The 20,732-nt window shown below is 32.0% G+C and overlaps 1 protein-coding gene across 11 annotated transcripts in view; it reads left to right on the forward strand.

The window, feature by feature from the left end:
- The window catches only part of LOC130894255 (homeobox protein homothorax), a 346,801-nt gene extending 326,474 nt beyond the window's left edge, over window positions 1-20,327 (forward strand). For all 11 annotated transcript variants that reach the window (XM_057800937.1, XM_057800940.1, XM_057800941.1 and 8 more), the window contains 3 exons: window positions 3,876-3,934; window positions 9,176-9,334; window positions 13,377-20,327. In XM_057800937.1, the coding sequence (XP_057656920.1) occupies window positions 3,876-3,934; window positions 9,176-9,333 (217 nt within the window). In that variant the 3' untranslated portion in view covers window position 9,334; window positions 13,377-20,327. The remainder of the gene's footprint in view (window positions 1-3,875; window positions 3,935-9,175; window positions 9,335-13,376) is intronic.
- The last annotated feature ends 405 nt before the right edge of the window (window positions 20,328-20,732 follow it).

Genomic DNA, 20,732 nt, shown 5'->3' on the forward strand with positions numbered 1-20,732 from the left:
CCTTAACATGGCCCCACGAGAAATAGTCCAAATGCGTTCAATCACACGATTTAGGCGGCCAATTGACGGGCACCAAACGTGAGAGTTCACCGAAGGCGGCTCTCAATTTGGTCATTGTTTCGCGTGCCGTGTGGCATGTGGCACCGTCTTGTTGAAACCACATGTCAGGCATATCCAATTCTTCCAGATGCGGCAATATTGCTTGTTGACGTATCCATTCAACCAGAAATGAGCTTCGACGCTGAACACAATTTTTCGATGAAAAAGTGGATCTCCCTCCAACTCAGCCAGCACCCATTCGCCAAATATTAGACGTTGTGGGAGATTTTATGTGGCTTCAATTCTTACACCAGACGTGTCTTAGAAAGTTTTACTCCCAAACATTTCACGGTCATCAGTAACACTGGCGGATACGGCCGCGATATTTTTTTCGATCCTCACTGTACGTTTGCTTTTTAGTGGTTTAATGTACAATAGTGTAAACTGGGTTCGAAATTTAGTCACAAGCTTCCGAATAACTGCCCATAAATTGGAAAAAGTGCGCGATGCACTCTCTTAACCCAGCACGAATTTTGATAGTAAAATTCAATAATTTGCAAGCGTTGTTCGTTCTCAAGTCAATTCATGATTAAATTATAGACCAAACTGAACGAGTTTGACAATGACGCAAAACAAGATTGACGGGTGATCTGTCAAAAACAGTGTTGCCAAAAAGACGCCAGCAAAAAATTCATTTTTGTTATGACAAGATTATATGTGTTTCTAAATTTGAAATACTCTTAGTTTAAATATACATAAATACGAAATTTACTGGAGGGAGCCGGTAGAGCCTGTCACCCTTATTGCTACGTCCTTGTCGTCGAAACGCCAATGTAATAGTCATCGTGAGAAGACACCTACTCCCCTAATGGATGGGGGTTGGTTTGGGGAAAATTGATCCTACAAAATTCCTAGTAATTTTGTTTATGTGTGACGTGTCGGGACGTGGTTGAGCCTCAGAGATGCCAGGATAATCGAAATACGGCCCGAACGCGACATCCTGCAGGATACACCGACAAATAAAAAGGACTACCTACGCAAACTGTGAAGGGGAAAGTAATTTTTGTAAAACAAAGAATACGAGAATAAAGGATGCTGGGATATATCCTGTAAAAAAATTAGGACAATATCTTTGTTCATTGCGTTATATCTCGATGAGTTAATTTCTTTTGTGTCAAGCAACTTTTTTTATACCTATTTATACAAAATGGCGGTTTTTCTGGAACATTTATGAGATTCAAATAACCACAAACTTGGAATAAAGGAAATTACGTACATAGAACAAATAAATTTTTAAAATTATTGAAACATAGGTATATCCTAAATACCAACTTTCTCCACCGCTGTCATCTTTTCAAAATTTTTACCCAAACAGTTCTTACCAAACTTAAACTTTATTTAATTTATGTTTGGATTATAATAGCAACGATAATGGCATATCAAGTAAATCGTCTTAATCTCCTGATCCCCCCATTAAAATTTTCATGTACCTACAATATAAACTTCATCTTCAGTTTGCAAAAGTATAATTGCAATATATGAAGAATTACTTGATGTAAAGAACAGTATCACCATAATAAAAGGCTCATTAAACGATATTTTATCACTGTAAGAAATTCATGATTACAAATCATATCTCTATGATTGCATTCCATGCAGGAATTAGAAGAAATGAGAAGACTGTTGATACTTAATGGTTATAAATTACCTACAAGATCGTATCAATCAAAATATATGTATGTAATGGAGCAATATTTCATTATCTCATGGGATTTCTATTGACAATCAACCTGGAGAATCGTCACGCGTAAATTTGTATCCACAAAACCACGTAGGTAACCATTGCCCTTCTATTTTAAAAACAAAATTTGTAAAATTTTTGTTGATAATATCATTACTACCTAAATGTTTCATTCGCTCGTCAGACTGGGATCAGGAAAATCACCAGCGGAAACAGAGCCCATTCTGGATACAGCAAAATATGTCATATGTCACATCGTTGAGAATCTGGGGTTGCCTAAGGAGGTGGAGTGAAAGATCTGGTATGAGATAATCTATGGCACACCATGTCTGTTTCATTAGTCAACTACTCTGAAATACAACTGGTGACTGATCTTTTAATTAGACACTTCTAAGACGCTATTTGCATGCTATTGATTTCATGCACGATTTGGAATGTCGCTGGTGTAACAGGAAGAAACTAAGTCTTCGGGGAATGTCCAGCTCTCATGCATGCACACTTAAACACTTAGACTAGCTTTACAGTTTACATAAAAAGATATTTTATACATCATTATTTTACGTAAACTCCTCGCGAAGAAGACCATTTTTGTCCCACTTTCCAAAGTATTAGAGCTACTTCTTCGAGATATCTAAGTTTTCTGCTGAAATGGGCAAGATATTCGCATAGTAGATGTTTTGCTGCATCTACATCTTATTCACAGAATCTGCAATTGTCATATTCTATCACAATATCGTTTGTGACTGAAGGCCGACAACAGCTTCTGAACATTTCGAGAATATTCTCAGGTTTCTTTCAGCTGATATGATTATGAATCTTTTGGATTGTTTTTCCAAGACTCTATCTGATCATATAATCATCTATTTAGTTCGTTGTTGATGTTACATTTCCATTTTTTCGGTAAGGTTTTTCATTACCGCAACTGGTCAATGTCTGCAACGGTTCATGACCGCGCACTGTCACAACTGTGAACTTCAAGAGCACATCGACAGCAAAAAACTGAAGAAATAGTACGCAGGATGACAATGTGAAGTTCATTATAGAATAGTCGTTGATTATGACGATTTTATTGGAAATGGCAATCTTTTGAAATGATAATTTTCTGCTTGCATCTTTGATACCACTCATATTCGACAGGCTTACTTGGAGGATGGCGTATAGTCAAATAATATAATGTAATTCTCCTATATGGACAGCTGGTATGAAAATAAAACGTCCCTACGTTATGGTGCCCACAATATTCATTTTCTCTTTCGTTCGAGACACTTTATCTATACTGCGCATGCTTGAGAATGCGCAGAACCGAGCTGGAATCTCCGAAGATTGAGAAATCGTTGCTATTCTGTCTTTCCTAGCTGGAACGGCTTCCACTGATAGAAACTGTCTATATAGAAGTATTAAATATATGAATAATATTAGATTCTTACAGAAAAATAAATGAAAATGTACGAAAAAAAGAAGTTCTGTTAAGTTTTACAAGTCAAAAAAGACATTTTACCCAGGTAATTTTCTTTAGACAATGAGGAGATATTGAACTCGCCGTGTTTTGTTCAAAGGGGGGCACATTTATATAGATTATTAGCCAGGTATACATGACTAGTACCTTAAACAACATTATGGGTGGAGAAGCAAAAAGTTATATGGGATACATGTCTAATCTAGTAATAATCTTTGCTTGCAAGAGGAAATATTCAATAGATATGCATGGATATAAATGTTAAAATTTATTGTTTTTCTATGGTTTTGGATACAAATATTTTTTCAATAAAAATTGGAAACTTATTAGGTTTTTATCTAAATTTTAGGCTATGATACAAAATGAAATCACTCAAATTTATAGTAACAAACTTGATCAATACTCATACAAAATTCTTGATAATTCAAGATACGTTACAGGGTACCTGCGTTTATATGAAAATATTTGGGAATAAAAACAATCGAAATCCCCTCGTACGTAGATAACCAATTATCCTTCTACGTTTTCAATCGTTTCCACTGTCGCAATACATTGAACGTCGACAACATTTGACGACATTTGACACTTCTCGGTTGCCTACTATAATGACGATATTTATGATTCCGTTTTCTGTTTCAGGTTCATCAACGCGCGGCGGAGAATCGTACAGCCTATGATCGACCAATCGAATCGAGCTGGTAAGTTGAAAATTTATTCGAAAGAATTCTTGCATCATCACAATTTATTGTAATAACTCGTAAAACAAAGAAAAAAAGAAACTATGATTAAAGAATGTTTTTATTTAAATCAACTACATTTACAATTGGATTTATGAGGCGCCTTATTAAGGCCTCTAGACATGATGGAAGACAACGTGCAATGCAATTCAAGACGCAATATTTCTTGATCAAAAGCACGCGAAGTTCGGCTAATTGTTACATGCAAAATCTCGCACTTGCAACATTTTTATTACGTGTACGTTGCAATTCTAAGGAGAAATGAGTTTCTGATTTGTTGATACCCGTCAAGGATTCCTTAATTATCTTTTTATTTTCCGTCTAATTCTATAGTTAAACTCATGCTTTCCCTTGTTCTATCTAGCCAGGGCCTACCATCCATCTCTACTTCAAAAGCAAGGTAGCGGACGTTATAATTATTTTGCTATTTTCATTTTTAAGCCGCTCACAAATATTAAATAGAATGCAATATTTATCTACGCAATATATTGACCTTGCAATAAATTGCATCAATTGTCTTGCCTCATGTCGAGCGGCCAATAACAGTATTAATGATACAAACACAGGCAATAGTACTGAAATTAAAGTTAATAATACTAAATGATTAGCTCAAAATTATATTTTATCATATAGAAGCGTTTAATTTCTGTTAATGGGTTCGAGAAATGTTCAAAAGTGATATTACAGTGGACTAATGTAGACGTGGGTGGTCTTCAAATGTACTTACAATAGCCTCGTATTCAGATCTAATAGAGATTCATTGCTTTGCACCCAACAAACAAGTTTTTAATGATTTTCTTTTGCCGGTGAGTGATTAAATTAATTCCTCATTTATACTGGGGAAAATACATTTTAAAGGGTTTCTAGGCTAAGATCCCACTCCTTCCTACGTCAATGATGTTGATTATCCTCAAATTGATTTATATTTTTGTTCAATATCTTCCTCTTCTTTTCTTTTAGTTCAATGACTTGAGAAGTAGATATTGGCCATATTATATTCTTAGAGACACAACAGTTATTTAGTTTGAGGAAATCCTTCGTGAATTAAATTTGTAAATTAGACGTTATTTGATGTACAATGATTTTATTTATATTTCTGCTGCACTAAGTAAACTCACTTTCACAATAAATGAGATAATATCCTTATTATATATCAACAATATTTGCAAAACTGATGTGAATATGTCAGATATTGACATTTTAAACGTGAACGTACTCAGAACCTCAGATTTCTGAAACATTCATTTCGTTAAAACAACGTGGGTTAAACCAACAGCAGTATGTCGATCAACTAGCTTCGAATTTTGGCGCACTATCTCCACCATCTGGTTTTCCGAATTCAATCGTGGTCGCACTTCAGGATGAATTTCGTGAAAGTCGTCCAAAATAGTTGTGCAAGAAAACATTGTTGCTGTGCGTAAACTGATATTGCAAGATCGTCATGTGACATACCGTGAGATTGACACTCACTTGGACATTAGTTCCACTCACATACATTCAATATTGCATGATCAGTTGGCTGACAAAAATATTTATTCGCGATGTATACCACATAATTTGCCAGGGAGAAAAATCGCTGAAGGCAAATCATTCTTCATCACGACAATTCAAGCTCTCAAATATTAGTTCAAACACAAACGTTTTTGAACAGTCAAAAAATGGAATTGATGGTTCAACCACAGTACATTCCTTGTTTGGTACCCAATTATCTCTTCTTAATGGGGAGTATTCATAATCAGATATAAAACCATATCCAATTATAAATATTTTTTTAGATTTGTCTATATCAAAACTCAGTAGCAACCCTCGAATCGGACTTCATTTCATCAATATTCAAGATGATTTTCGATATAACAATTTTTTTGTAATACCTACTGACAAAAATACTGTAACTGATGTAAATTTTTAACAATAGTTTTGTTATTTCACCCTGGAATTATGGGATATTGTCGAAAATTACCATGAATAACCGGGAATTTTTGACGTTTCAAAATATTAAACTCAACGCACCTTTTCTAGGCAGCCTTTTCTTATAATTTTTTTCAGTTTTCTTTTATCTTTCATTACATAAAAGATGTTCATTTTATCAAATTCAAAATTTATGATTGTGGAATGAAACTACGACTCGTTACAGTACCTAAGTACACTGGGAGTTTGTTTCACGAAATTAAAAAATTGCCTTGCTCTGATCTTTCTCGAATTAATCACTTGTAGTAAATATTGTGTATTACTCCGACATTAAGAAATAATTTAAACATAAAATAATAAACGAAAACAAATGAACATTCGTTAAAACTCAGGTACAATATTTCAAAAAACTATTTGATTCTTCGAATTTGCGTGCAAAACTTTTTATAGCAATCTTTGTCAATAATTTTTTTAAATGTATTTTAAAGATATTTACTGTCTCTTACTCTTACTCTCCATCATTTTCTGTAGTAACACGAGAAATTTTTAAATTTTCTTCCTTCAAAAAAAAAAAAAAGGACATGATAGTAAGAGCAACAAGAATTCGTTTGTTGTTTCATTTTCATACACATATTTAATATTTTTGCTTTTTTTATTGGTTTTGAAAAAATGTAATACATAAATGGAATTGCGAGTCCTCTGGATGGCTATATCCTAGCGTAATATATTTTCAATGGTATACAAATAAAAAAAATCGTTTGTATCTTTAATCGGATCACGCGTTTCGATAACTAAAAACGTCTTCAGAGGCCTTCACGTTAGATAATATAAGTGTTATTGTTGGTGTAGTGGTAACGGTTTCTTCAGTATGAATATCCTGTTGCGAAAATTCCAACTTTGTTGTATTTTCAGTTTAATTTACAAGAAATAGAAAATTTCATGATAAAAAAGCTGCTTTCCCAATGATATGTGCGTTCCAGTATTGAACTCAAATAATAATTCTTCTATCAGCAACTTAATGAAGTTCGATCCACTTTTTTGCTGGGTAAGAAGGATCTGATTGTTTCCTTCCTCAATTTTGAGGGTATTTAAATTGAAATTTGAAACATTCCTATAATCCGTCGTTCAATAGAGTCTCAAAAAGCATGATTTAATTCTAAAAGCTATTTATGTGGCCAATTAAGTTAGCAATAGTGTTGAAGTTGACTTTATCACTATAGAAAATAGAAGTCTCCTCGCACTGAAAAAAGAGTAGTTGGTAACGGTTTGTAGAGCTCAAAAAAATGTCTGATTCAGCACACACACACACACACACATTTTTTTAATATTTTTTGTCCTTATTTTCTTTTATGTACGGATTTATTCAAAATCATCTTCTCTTGACTTTTGTCAACTACTTCTTATATCTAAATCAATCCCGTATTCAATTTTAATTTGAATGATTGAAGATGTTTTTATCTATTATTCTAGTTATTATTATATAGACATGTAAATAACTACATTTTCTATGTATTTATTTGAAGATAGATGCAGAAATAGAGATCTGATTATTTCATAATTAATTCTCTAGTCAACTTTTTATCGTTTGGTTTTTTATGATTCTTCAATGATGTATTGTGAAATAAGAACGAATGCAATTTCAATTAGCGGTGTTGGTGTTTTGATCATCGTTACCTTCGCTAATCCATTTATCCTATCCGGTGTACCGCCATTGAGATATTTCTTTTTAGTTGTGAACGAACGCGGGCACACAAGATTATTAATGGCTGTCGATGTCGATGTTAGAATGTTCTTTCTCTTGGCTATATCGATTTCGGAGGAGAGTTTTCTGTTCAGCCTGCCAGAGACAGAAGAAGAAAAATGGCGGCAGGCATTGACCCTCGCGGGCCGATCCATCACGCGGGCGGCACAATCGGGCTCCGGGTGACAGCCCCACGCTCCTCTTGGGGGAGCCCTGAGATGTGAATTCTCTTTTTCATTCTCTCGTTATACCAAAGAAACAAAACTTGTTTCACAGAGTGTCCTAATCATAGAATTTAAAAAAATAATTTGTAATAAGAATCTATTCAAACACTTTTTTATACAATCCAGCCCGTGTATTAGTATTTCCAATCGCTAGTTTTCACTATGAATCTATAATTTTAGAAAATGATGTCGAAACTAGTTCACGAATTTTCAAAACATATTGCACCCTTACAATTCCTCAAGGAAATTTGTCGTTTTGAGAAAAATTATCAACTAGACACGAGAACATTATATTTTTTCATGTTCAATGGTGAGGAAATATACCAAATTTTCAATATTGTACAGCAGAAAAGTCATACTCAACGGCCAGAAAATGTGTGATTGACTGTCCACTGAATGACTGATATTTACAATTTATTTGAAAAGAATTAGAACTTCAATTGGAATATTTGTTTCTACAACTTGTATATACCGTCAAAAATTCAATAACAACTGGGTTAGATGTATTATGGTCCAAAAACCAAATACCCCAAATAAGAATTTTCAGCGATAAGATTAATCAACTTCCAAATAATTGAGTCTTAGTTTTAAAACATAAAAAATAATGTTCTTCCAATTTGAGCCCACAGTTGCATGCAGGGGAACGAATAGTGCAAAAATAGTCTGCGTTCTTTTCCACGGGAACAGTGGTAAACGCTTTAAAACAGAACAGAAGAAAATAGAAAGCCGAGTACTAGCATCATAGTTGTATATGTTATAACAATTATTTTCTATTTTACTTTGCAGGTACATTTTATTTGTTAATTAAGCCGATAATACTACATCTAATATCAAATTACTTCAGCTCATACCACCCATGGGATCTATTTGGACGCGCGGTTTGTTTCTTATCACCATTTTTTTAATGAAACGTGATTTCGATTAAAGCCTAACGCTGTCATGCATTTTTATGAAGATATGGACCGATCCCTTGGTCGGTAATATCGCTCCGACACACTCTATATATATGAGTTGTAAGTGCAAAGTCTTGTACAACGTATGATCTGTTATCTTTCTATTTCTTTTATTTCGCCAGATCGTGCTGTTGTTTCTTTGTATTTGTACAGACGCATAGGCGGAGTATCTCACAAGGTTTCGGCACGATTTTTTGATGTTAAATAACATAAAATACTTAATAATTGTTATAATTATCATCATTATTTGGATTCAAATGATTTAGAACTATTAAAACTTATCTTTAACTATATTAATATCATCTAAATGAGTCAATAAACACTTTTTTGAAGTTAATAATTATATAATTTTTAAATTAAAATGTTTTATTTTTAGTGTTTTCACCGCACGCCGGACCCAGTGGTGCGTACAGTCCAGATGGTACCATGGGCTACATGATGGACGGACAGCAAATGATACATCGGCCGCCTGGTGATCCAGCTTTCCATAATCAATATGCCCATTATCCTGAATACTACGGACATCATCTGTGAGGTAAGGACTTACAAATTTAATGCCAATATGTTGATTAAATTCGTAAAATACCTTACAATAATAAGGAAAAAAATCCTTGTTAATATCTTTAGTTAATTAAATCTGCAATTCTATGATCCATTTAACGAATGTTCAAATTAGCTGTAGATAATATCATTTAACAAAAAATGTTTTGAATCAGCCGAAAAATTGCAATTAGACGAAAAAAATGTATTAAGAATGTATGCGAAAATAAAATAGATATATTATTACATATTTCGGTCGATTTCGAAAACACCAAATAGATGAAAAGTCCTAATATTTCAGTCTATACGAGGTGTGGTAAGTATAGTCCAAAATTCATACGAACAGTTTGCGTCACAAAGCTAAATAATTTCCCGAACCAAAAAATTAATTCGTCAATTCTGTTTTTTCTATATGAATATACATCCTATAGAAGTTTATCTAATGAAGAAAAATGACACGGTTATTATGATCCAAAGCAATTGATTTTGATATCTACTAGAAGAACGGCTAATTTCGACATTTTTTATAATCATTAAAGATGTCATCCTACAATAATTACATTAGTTCGTACCATTATCATTGCCAGCATCACCATGTTTTCATATGAAGGAATCTGTAGACTCAATTACATCTAGCTAAAGAAGGCTAAAACAGAAAATACTATTCCAAAGCATCCAAGCATCCAAAGCTGTGAAAATAGCTGGACCACTATCAATAGTGAAGACACCAAGTACAAAAAAAGAACACGAGAAAGGTACCATTAATTAAAAGGCTAAATTATCCGTGAAAATTCAACTCCACGATTCCAGCGTCGATGTTGATCCGTTTAGAACCACAGTTTCAAGTTCTTGTCCATCTCTACGCCACAATGATGACTGTCTTTAGGGTGGGACTACTCACGAAACACAACCCAAAGCTTGAAGTAAAACTAAAACAGAGAGTTACTTTGCTAGGCAGATTTGGAGGAAGTTGTCAGTTTTAGTATTGAATGAATTCCTGCAGCTTAATATCCAAACTGATTCTACCAATAGAAATCATCATAATATCAAAAGCAGTGTGGCAGATGATATCCTTTCGGGGATTGGAAAAGAGATCTAGGACTTACGCACACGGTGTCGTCTTAAGGTACTTCCTAATGTACTTAAACGCAGACAGTAAACGTTTGAACACTTTTAATGGCACCATAAAATCATTTTTGCAGTCACAGACGTTTAGACCGTAAGTAAGTACCTTCTGTTTCGCAGGAAACGTATCAGTACAGACAGTAAAAGTTGAACCCAAACGCAGATGATGCAATTTCTGCGTACATGCCACAGATTGCAGTCATTCAAAATTTGAATGTTGTGGACATTACTTCTTGCGCTGACTTATTATTGAAAAATAAGCGATTTTATTGAATATATTTATTTGCAAACGAGACAAAACGAATGGCCGTTCTAATGAAACTTTGAAAGCATTGTTCAATATACAGGATAAGAATAAATTTGAAACTGGTATCGGATGTAGAATTCTATTTCTAAACTCGACACAAGCCATCTTTCAACGCGCTTCAATATATATTCCATTGTACGCCGTGTGAAGGGGCCCTAATACACATAATAGTAGTGATCAGTACTTGTAGTGTGTTAATATGAGTTTGATTATTTTTGGGTATTTACGTTGGTCTGTTATTGAAAATTGTTTATATTAATAATTCACAATATACGTTCATAACTTTCGATTATATTAACGAGTGTTTTTGTGTCTCTCAAGTTGCTTCTATTTTACTATAGTTAGCTAAAAAATCTTTGTTATATGAAAAGTAGCATAAAGGTATATTTTTCTAAGAATGATAAGTTTCCTTGCGCATGTTTTTAGTTATATACAAGTGTTTCTTCACTTGGTAATTATTTAGAATTGAGGCTCCAGGCAAAAATCGTTTCAAGAAATTTTTCACGCATTTGGTGTTGTTTCTGAGGGCAAAAATAGTAAATTTAAGGCGGGGAACACATATTATTTTCATTATTTTAGACATTACATGGTACAATATATGATAAATCAATGAAACCTAACCTAACCAAGAAGGTAATTATTTAGAATTGGTTAGGTTAGGTTTCATTGATTTATCATATGTAAATTGTACCATGTAATTTCTAAAATAATATGTCTCCCCCGCCTCAAATTTACTATTTGTACCCTCAGAAACAACCCCAAATGCGTGAAAAATTTCTTGAAACGATTTTTACCTGGAGCCCCCATTTTAAATAATTACCGTTTTTTTATCAAGAATTATTGTTAGTATTAGTACGTAAAATTGTGGTATTACCTAATATAAGATTCATTTATTGCTCTAATTGTAAGCTATCAATATCAAATGTAACAATTTATGTATGTTAGTACCGATACTAGTTATTTTTGTGATGTTACTTTTTAAATTAAAGTTTAAACCTTTAGATCAGAAGAAATTTTTGTTTTTTTTTTATTCAATAGAATTTGATGTATCACTAGAGTATACAGTACTAAAAGATAAACACATAAAACATTTTTGGACCGTTTCAATTAACAACTTGATTACGGAAAATAGTTACGGTTTCCAGATAATTCAGACGTCCAAATATACAAGACTTGAATACCTTGCAATTTTTGTATTACATATATGACGCTATATATTTTGATATACAAGAAAACTACAAATCTTTCAAGTAGAATTTTTTTATTCAAGTACAAAATAATCATCAAAAACATTAATGCTTTTTTGTAGCAGAAACTTCCACAACTTCAAAGCTTATCGGTCATGTTTTGGAATGCTTTCAAAAAATTGATGATTCTTCGATCTCATCCTCCGTCGTGAAACGTCGACCACGAATATTTCAGGCTAAATAATAACCAAAAATCACGCATGTCGTAATCAAGTGAATAGGGTGGATGTTCAATAGCCGGCGCTATATTAGAGAACTACATTAGCTCTTTGAAGTACTGTCAGTTAATATTCCGATGGAAAATCTTATATAACACTATTTACTCTGTGATAGCAGTGACTCAACTGAAGACAGAGCTCACTACTTAAGAATGGTGGTAGTTAAACATGCAGCACTGTCACCTTTAACCCATTTAGATTCGTAGCATCTCAAAATGAACCTCATAATTCCAGTCAGTTAGGTGTTGACATTTCTGGATATTTAGTTGAACCAGAAGAGGTTCAAAAAATACCTTTGCGTGGTGATGAAAAAGTAATCGTTCGCTAAGCTGTTAATAAATTTTGTATCCAGTTTATTTATTACAAGAGCTCCTCTTAACGAGACATTAGACACAATAATATATTTATTTAACTATTTAAATACTCATCTTTTCTCTAGAGACTATTGATTTTTCGACAGTTACATCCATGTAAGTTTCAGTATTGTTCTTCTTATCAGAAATATCGGCTTTCGTGGTCGTCCATTTTGATAAAAACCCCTTTTTCATAGTCGGAAGATCGTCCTTGACGGCAGAAATCGGCGAGATAAAGGTGGAAGTTTCGTTTTTGAATAGAAATGTGTCTGGATCCAAAGCGTCATTTCCAGTGCCACTTTGAGTTTTTTATTAATTCACTCTTCTTGCCAAATGTCTTCAACTCACGATTTTCCAACTCCGCTTTTAGTTCCGTCACTTTCTGTCATCTCTACCTAGTCTCTTATCCGTTTTTACGAAATTATTTATTTATATCATCCACTTCTGACACCTTATTTATGTCTTATGAGTGACACGGTGACACTTACACGCTAAACTATTCACTAATATTCATTTACACACTCAACGTCTTTATTTGAATACAATTGAATAATTTACTTGGTGCTGTCTCAATGTAATCACTACGACAACAAATTGTTAAATAACTTGATTTTGTTCTATATATCTTAGAATTAAAAATAGTCACAAAAAAGGTAAACAGGTCTTACAAAGAATGGCTCTTCCGCCAAACTTTAGCTTCTATAACATATTGGAACAGCCATACAGATATAAATAATAGTTTAATTTGATGAAAGGTCTAATATCTAATTAGATCTTTTTGTTGCAGGTTCTCTCCTAGTGTAACAACGACAATGGACATAGAAATATGCAACTTTTAAATGTGATTATTCTTTGTACAAAGTGTAAATGTAGTGCCCCAGTGTTTGTTAAAAATTAATAAAAAGAAGAATAAATAAATGGGAAGAACTTGTACAAAAAGTATTAGACTAAAAATTCGTGCTGACTGCTGTACATAGATAGTGGTGAACGTGTGGGTCGCCCCGGAAGTGGTTACTCACCCTGTATACATATATATAAATATACACTGCACCGTCAGTTATAAAGTAAAACAATGGACAACCGCAAAACGTGTAAAGTCATGTGGTCTCGTAGCTTTTAGGTTCCTCAGTGTGTTACCTAAAAAAAATATACCCTCGTCCTGACCCCCCGATCAGCCAACTTTCCCATACCCCCTTCCTCTAACGTCCTATCATATCCTTCATCCGAAGAAAATGGTTCATATTGCTCCGCAAACAGGTTCTACATGTATTTGATCCGTTTCACTGGTTACGAAGCTCTAAAAAAAATTCAGTCCTAATTGTATGGGTTAAACAATTTTCTTATTAACGGGCGTAAGTTCATTCCACTTTCGATTAGAAAAAAATTGTGATTTGTGACATATTTTTTGTTGGCTTTCAATTAAACAACTTTTTATTGCTTCCACGTAAATCTCTCTACAAATGGTACTATTATTCGTTCTCAAATATTAATAAGCAAAATAATATTAAAACAATAATTCACTTTTAAACAAAATAGCTTCACAAATAACTTCACTCTTTAAAAAATGCGTCAACATCAAATGAACAGTCGTAGAAAAAATATAGTATATATATATAACTATTAATTTCCAACAGTTGTGAGCATTACCATAGAAAATATGATTGTTTCAATGAAAATAGCCCTAAAAAAATTGTCAAAAACGCTTTTTTTGATCCAACATAATCCAAAGTGTTTTAAATGAAGCCTGTATTAATTTAGGAAAATTGTAAATTAACATCTTGAATTCGATATGAAAATGTCATTAGGACTTGTCTATTTAGAGCGTTCAGATGTGCATGATTAGTAGTGCTGCTATACGAATTTTATACTAAAAAAATCATACTTGAAAGTATAAAAAATTTGTACATTGATATTTAATAAATGTTATAAAATGTTTAGGTACTGCTTCATTCTTTACTAAAAAAAGTACTACTACTGATCATTTATTTCCAACCTGTAGCGGATCAACAAAAAATGATTGTATACAAAAAGTACTATTCGTACAAAATTTTAATAAGGTTGTGCTGTTGTAAAATAGTTGTTATATCTGTTGTGATCATTTTTTTGCTAAATGAGAAATCAATTTTTGAAACAATCGTATCAAAATACACAATTACATAATATCAAAAACAAACTAGTCACTAGGAATAATTTGATATTTATGTCTTTTTCTTGGAACCTAGCTCATTAAATCTAAAGTAAAACTATCAGACGAAATCTTCATATTTACATTAAATTTTGTATTGTCTTCTGTTTTTCTATAAACTATTACATTCTTTTAAATGAGATTTTATGAATGGTTGATCAAAAACTTCCGAAATAAAAGATCAATTTTATTATTGAATGCTGATGAGACCCAAAAAACTGGAAAATTACGAATTATGAATTGTTTTTAGCTCTTAGTACAGTCGTTAGGAATTTTTACTTGGAAAGTTTTCAACTTTGCCACCTCGTATATTTGCTGCTCGCGCCGCCACCGCATTATACAGGGATATCATACTTATACAAATAATTGTAAAGAAAATTTTCTACAATTTATGTCATTACCTTTTTTTTCTAAAATAAATAGTTCAACACACATTTCTGCAGAAGTACTAATTTCCACACAACCATGAAGTAGAGAAAGCGGCGTGTTTTTTATCGTGGTATCCCCAGTAAGTCTAATCCACATCTAACTCACTATTTCCAAATTTAGTTCAATCTCCGTCGCTTCATTATTGTTGACGGACCAGGTGTTTCTTCTGCATCATCGGCGATGGGATCATCAGTTTCATCGCGGTCCTCTTCATTCTCGATGTCGTCGTTTATTTGTTCGAGAATAGTGTCCGTTTCTTCTTCTTTACTAATATCTTGTGATGGAAATTGCGAATTATCACAAGAACCACTACAGTTCGTGCACACAACGGAGCACTGCCTTTTTGCATCCTGAAGCTTTTTGACCACCTTTCTTGCATTTGCAAGCTTTCCGAAGCAGGGGCTTGAATCTAGTAGCATCAATGAACCCGTTCTTGTCCTTTTTCCATCCCAATTGTTCTACATTTTGTGCGTTCCCATGCCACTGCTGAACCTGGTGCTAAGTTCGAAACGAATGTTGTCGTGCTGTTGCTTTTCTTATTAAATATTAAATTTACTTCTAGAAGCTGATGAATAACTTATAATTATTTAAAAATGTACTTTTAAGACTTTCCATATCACTGTAACTGTATAATTCGATGAAGAAACTCTCTCCAGCTTTAGCATCGACTTTTGTATCATTATTAGGATTTTTAAATACATCGATAACCTAGTTATGACATAAATTGTTGGAAATTTTCTCTGCATTCATTTTGTATGGATATGTTTTTCCTGTAAAATGCATCGGGTAGGAGTTATTGTCAAAAAATTGCATTTACGCGCCATTTTCTCAATATGTTGGCGCGAGCGGAAAAGATACGAGATGACAAAGTTAAAATTCGGAAAGAGCACGTCAAAATCTAGACAATTGCAATTTTCAAAACTCCAACTTTTCGGGTAACCTCTAATTTTTCAACCATAATGACTGTACATACTATCTATTTTATGATAACAAAAAATTTACGATCATTAAATAGTAACATTACAATTCTTAACACAAACATTTACTTTGTATCAGTTTAAAATACCGATACAAACATGTTTATGTCCAAATATATCCAAATTTCAAGGAACCAAGAACTACCTCTGAGATAGTAGGTTAATATTCATATCTATATGAATCAAAAACTTTTGTAGTAGAAGATCGGCTTTATTAAATCATGAAGAGCTCCAAATAGCTCAAAAATTAGAAAGAATGTATAAAAACGTACAATTTTCCAACATTAGATGCAACATCCCAATTATTTTTAACAAATTGATTACTTATTCTGTTAAATATAAAGCGATGCTTACTCGAATTTTGATTCTTGACAAATATATCAACAATTGCTTGTTTTTAAGGTATTTTTCAGGTTATTCTATTGACTAGATTTCAAAGTGCTAAGTTAGTACTTACATTTTAAATTTCAATTTAACGATTGTTTCAAAAAAAGACTTTTTCCTTCCTTTATAGCCCCAATTAATATATTATACGATATACGTAATTTTACCTAGATTCAAAACTAACCTTATCTAGGACTTATCAAATACACAAGTATACAGAATGTCGCAATGTTAACTCAGGTGGTATTTGGCTGATAAATTTATGCAGGAAGTTCTTGAATACTTTTTTTAGATGAATATCAAAATTTTTAAATTTCAATTAGATTATGCATTTTCAATGACTTTCTGTATAATAATAGTACTTACCTTTTTTTCTTGAATTTGTTTGGGTTCACATTCAAAGTGACTAGATATTTTAAAATAACGAAAACAGTACAGGGTGTTTTACTATCATGTAATTCATTTGAAGGGAATATAAGTAGTGATGTAGCCAATTTTTACCAATATAACTCATTTATATTACTTACTGACTGCAGTGTGTTAAATCACTTGTATTATTTTTAAATTTATTATAAATGAAAATTTGTTGTAGGTAATTTTTATTTTAAATATGCGGAAATATAAATTGGATTTAAGTAAATAACATACTTAATACCCAAATGACACAAAATTATTTAAAATAATATAAAGATTAGTTAAAAAACATTTTTGATCAACCAAACGAAAAACAAATCGAGAAATTCTCTAAATTTAATTTCATATTTCATCTGTCATCTTTTTACTACGAATTTGTGATCAAATGATCCTCTACTTGCCACAAAACAACCAATTATAAGGGAATAGTGAGTAAATCAGACCCGATACCTTGGTTAATCCAAAACTAGAACTTTTATACTAGAACTTGTATTTTTAGAAGGTCCTTGTAATATGATCGATATTTTCTTATACTTGGAGTAAACTAAATCTCTAATTGTATCAATTTTTTTAATAGTTTTTATATAAATGCAAACAAACATCGAAAGTACATAAGTACACATAAAATTTCCTCGTCTTCAATTTTTTAATCTGGTTAATTTTTTGAATACCTAGTAGTAACGTTCAAGAAGTAATTTTAGGGCGTAATTGATTTCTCTCCTCTATGTTTTATCTTATACTAGTTATTTTATTCACCTGATTTAAGGTGAAGTGATTTTTAAAAATTCATTTAGAGATTTAGTGTAATAAAAAAAATGATATATAGACCTGCAAATTGGGAGTTTCTAGTATGATTCTTTGTTTTAAAGAACTCTTTCACTCATAATATTGCTTTTGAGATGCTTATTTTATACTTAAATTTATTTTCTTCGAGCGTCAAAACCTATTAGAGCTTCCTTTTACGTAATCCATATCATTCTAGAGAGGACATAGTAAAAGCTGTCAAAACTAAATATAAATAAAGAAAATGAAATAGTTAAAAAATAGATATAAATCATTTTTTTTTTCCCTTCCGGATCTGCTATCTCCATTAACTTGGTCTATCCACTTTATTCTCTGTTTACCTCTTATTCTGATGATACTGCTTGCAAATTTGTCCGAATTCAATTATTTTGGCGATATATGTACGTACTAACTTCGTTATTTTTTATTTATTTTGTTTATTATTGGATTTTTTATACATACTTTCGCTATTCTGTTTAAGAACTTCATTTTATTGGTCTTCCTCCTTCTTTCTTTCATTTGTATATATCACTATCGTTATCGTTATTGTATTATGCATCTTTTCATTTCAATATCTGTTCCCGTTCGGTCTTGTTTAGTGTCTAGTAGAGTCTCGTTTATTTTTATTATTTGTTATTTATCATCCGAACCTTCCTAGATCTTTATAAGCAGTTACTCTTTCCAGTGATTCGCCTTGCATTTGATTCCATTTATATATTCATCTTTTAGTTTATACTTAATGATCTTCACTTCTTTTTTATTAATGTTCTAGTAGATAATTTATTTTTGCAGGTATCAGAATGTTGTCTTTAACTGTTTTATAATTCTGGACTTATGCTTTGTTTCATTCTTCTTCATATATCCAAATTCCATTCCTGTATTTTAGCCTTTACTGTTTTTTTTCTGATTGCTCCTTTTAGTCCAATTCATTTCCATATTTCTGCCCTTTTTATAGTGTCGAAGGCTACTATCTCTTAACGTCTTTTCCAGTATTTAACTCTATAGTTTGTACTAAACATATCAATGGTCTTTGTTTTAAATATTGATATTATCCAGCAATCTTTCCAGTTTCTCGATAGTTTTTTTTTTCTTTTCAAATAACCCAATATAAATAATTTAAAATTTATCGATGTTTATTGCATAGGATATTCCTTTAATTGAATTTAAAAGAATATTTTATATCCAATAATTAACAAAACCGCTTCCATTAAATATCCTTGTTTTTCAATAATATATTTTATGAAATTAATAAAAAAATCAGCAGCTATGTCCCTAGGTCTTGTTAATTTGGATAATTGAGGAATATAAGAAAAAATCTACTCACAAATGCCCTGATAAATGGTTTAATATTCCTCAAACTAGAAACCCCCTTGTACATTTAACTTTATGTTGTTGTTTATTGTTGTTTCTAAGGATATCTAGTTTGAGATTTCTCTTTTAATTTATAAAACAAAATTAACGAACTCTACGTCTTTTCGCTAAATACAAACGTATACGAACTTAGTGATGTTATGTAGGCTAATCTTATTATTATAATTATTATCGGATACTATATTGCGAGCAGGCGTAAAGTAACACATTTTTATCGGGGTTTTGAAGTTTGTTTCTGAAATATAGGGTGTTGTGGTGCAATAGAACCTGTAAACATTTGTTGTAAAAACGTTTTTCACTTAAATAGATTAGTAAATCACCCTATTGTTGATTAAACGCGTCGGTATTTTTTTTTTTTTTTTGTAAAACCATCGAATCGACAAAATTTATCAGCGGTGATTAAAATTTAAGAAACAAACTTGATGACTTTCTAGATTATAAAATCTAACTTAAATGTTTATCTTTTACATATTTTTCGTTACCTTTGTTAAAGGTGCAAGGTCTCGATGGGGTTTTATTATTTTACATCATTTTAAAGATTTTTCTATAGTTTTTGAAATGATAAATATTGTATATATTGTATGAAGTATATTAAACGCCTAGGACACATTGTATACCAACTGTTTCTTACCCCAAATACACACCAATTTAGTAAATTTTGAAATTATTAACACATCAATAATACGAAATCAACTAGTTGTTAATATTGGAAAAACAAATCTAAATATTTCATTATTCTTCATGTACATTTTTGCTGTTGAGTGTTTTGGTGGTAATTTCGGTACTGAAATTTCTATAAAAAGTCCCCGTCTTGGCCTGCCCACGATATTATTGTACATAATATACCTCCGAAAGAATGTTGGCTGTTCGTTTATGAGTGATTTCCCATCAAAAATCATCGCCTTATCCAATGTATACGAAAATAAAACAAACAAAAATAATAAATTGAGAGTAAAATCAATACAGATCATTGAGAAAAAATCGTACCTCTGCTGTGTTAATAAGTAAGAAAGAGAGAGAGAGAGATAAAGAGGAATCTTTTATTGTGTTCTGCTTTTAATGAAAGTATATTATTAATATTATAAACGATTATGGGACGAGAATACCTCTTAACTAATTTGGTAACGCAGTGTCCTCTGTATAGTGTTTTTTGAAACGTGAGCATTAAATGCTACATCTTGTGTACTTATATAAACTGTGTTTTTAATCATAACCCGTCACTTAACCTAATCCTTACATAATCCTTTATAAATAATAGATACGCCATCGGTCAAAACTTTTTGCCTACACTATATCTCGCATTATACACAAGAAATAAAAACAATACGATCGATTTTGATATTTATATTTCAAAGAACATATATAGACAAGAATATAGTAATAATAAAACTGCAAACTATAATTATTTCATAATAAAATTTTTGATTAATCGATTCTTTAATAATTTCGACAAATAATCGCCGTCTGTTTCAATTCGTTTCTCGTGGTATTCTGCTTTCCGACTACCCTTTCCAATTTGTCCCACAACTCAATCGGGTTGAGATCGAGTGGCTGTTACTTCCAGTACATTCTTTCGTTACAATTTTTTCAAATACTCTTT

This window comes from Diorhabda carinulata, chromosome 5 (genome assembly GCF_026250575.1).
Source record: "Diorhabda carinulata isolate Delta chromosome 5, icDioCari1.1, whole genome shotgun sequence".
Taxonomy (NCBI): Eukaryota; Metazoa; Arthropoda; class Insecta; order Coleoptera; family Chrysomelidae; genus Diorhabda; species Diorhabda carinulata.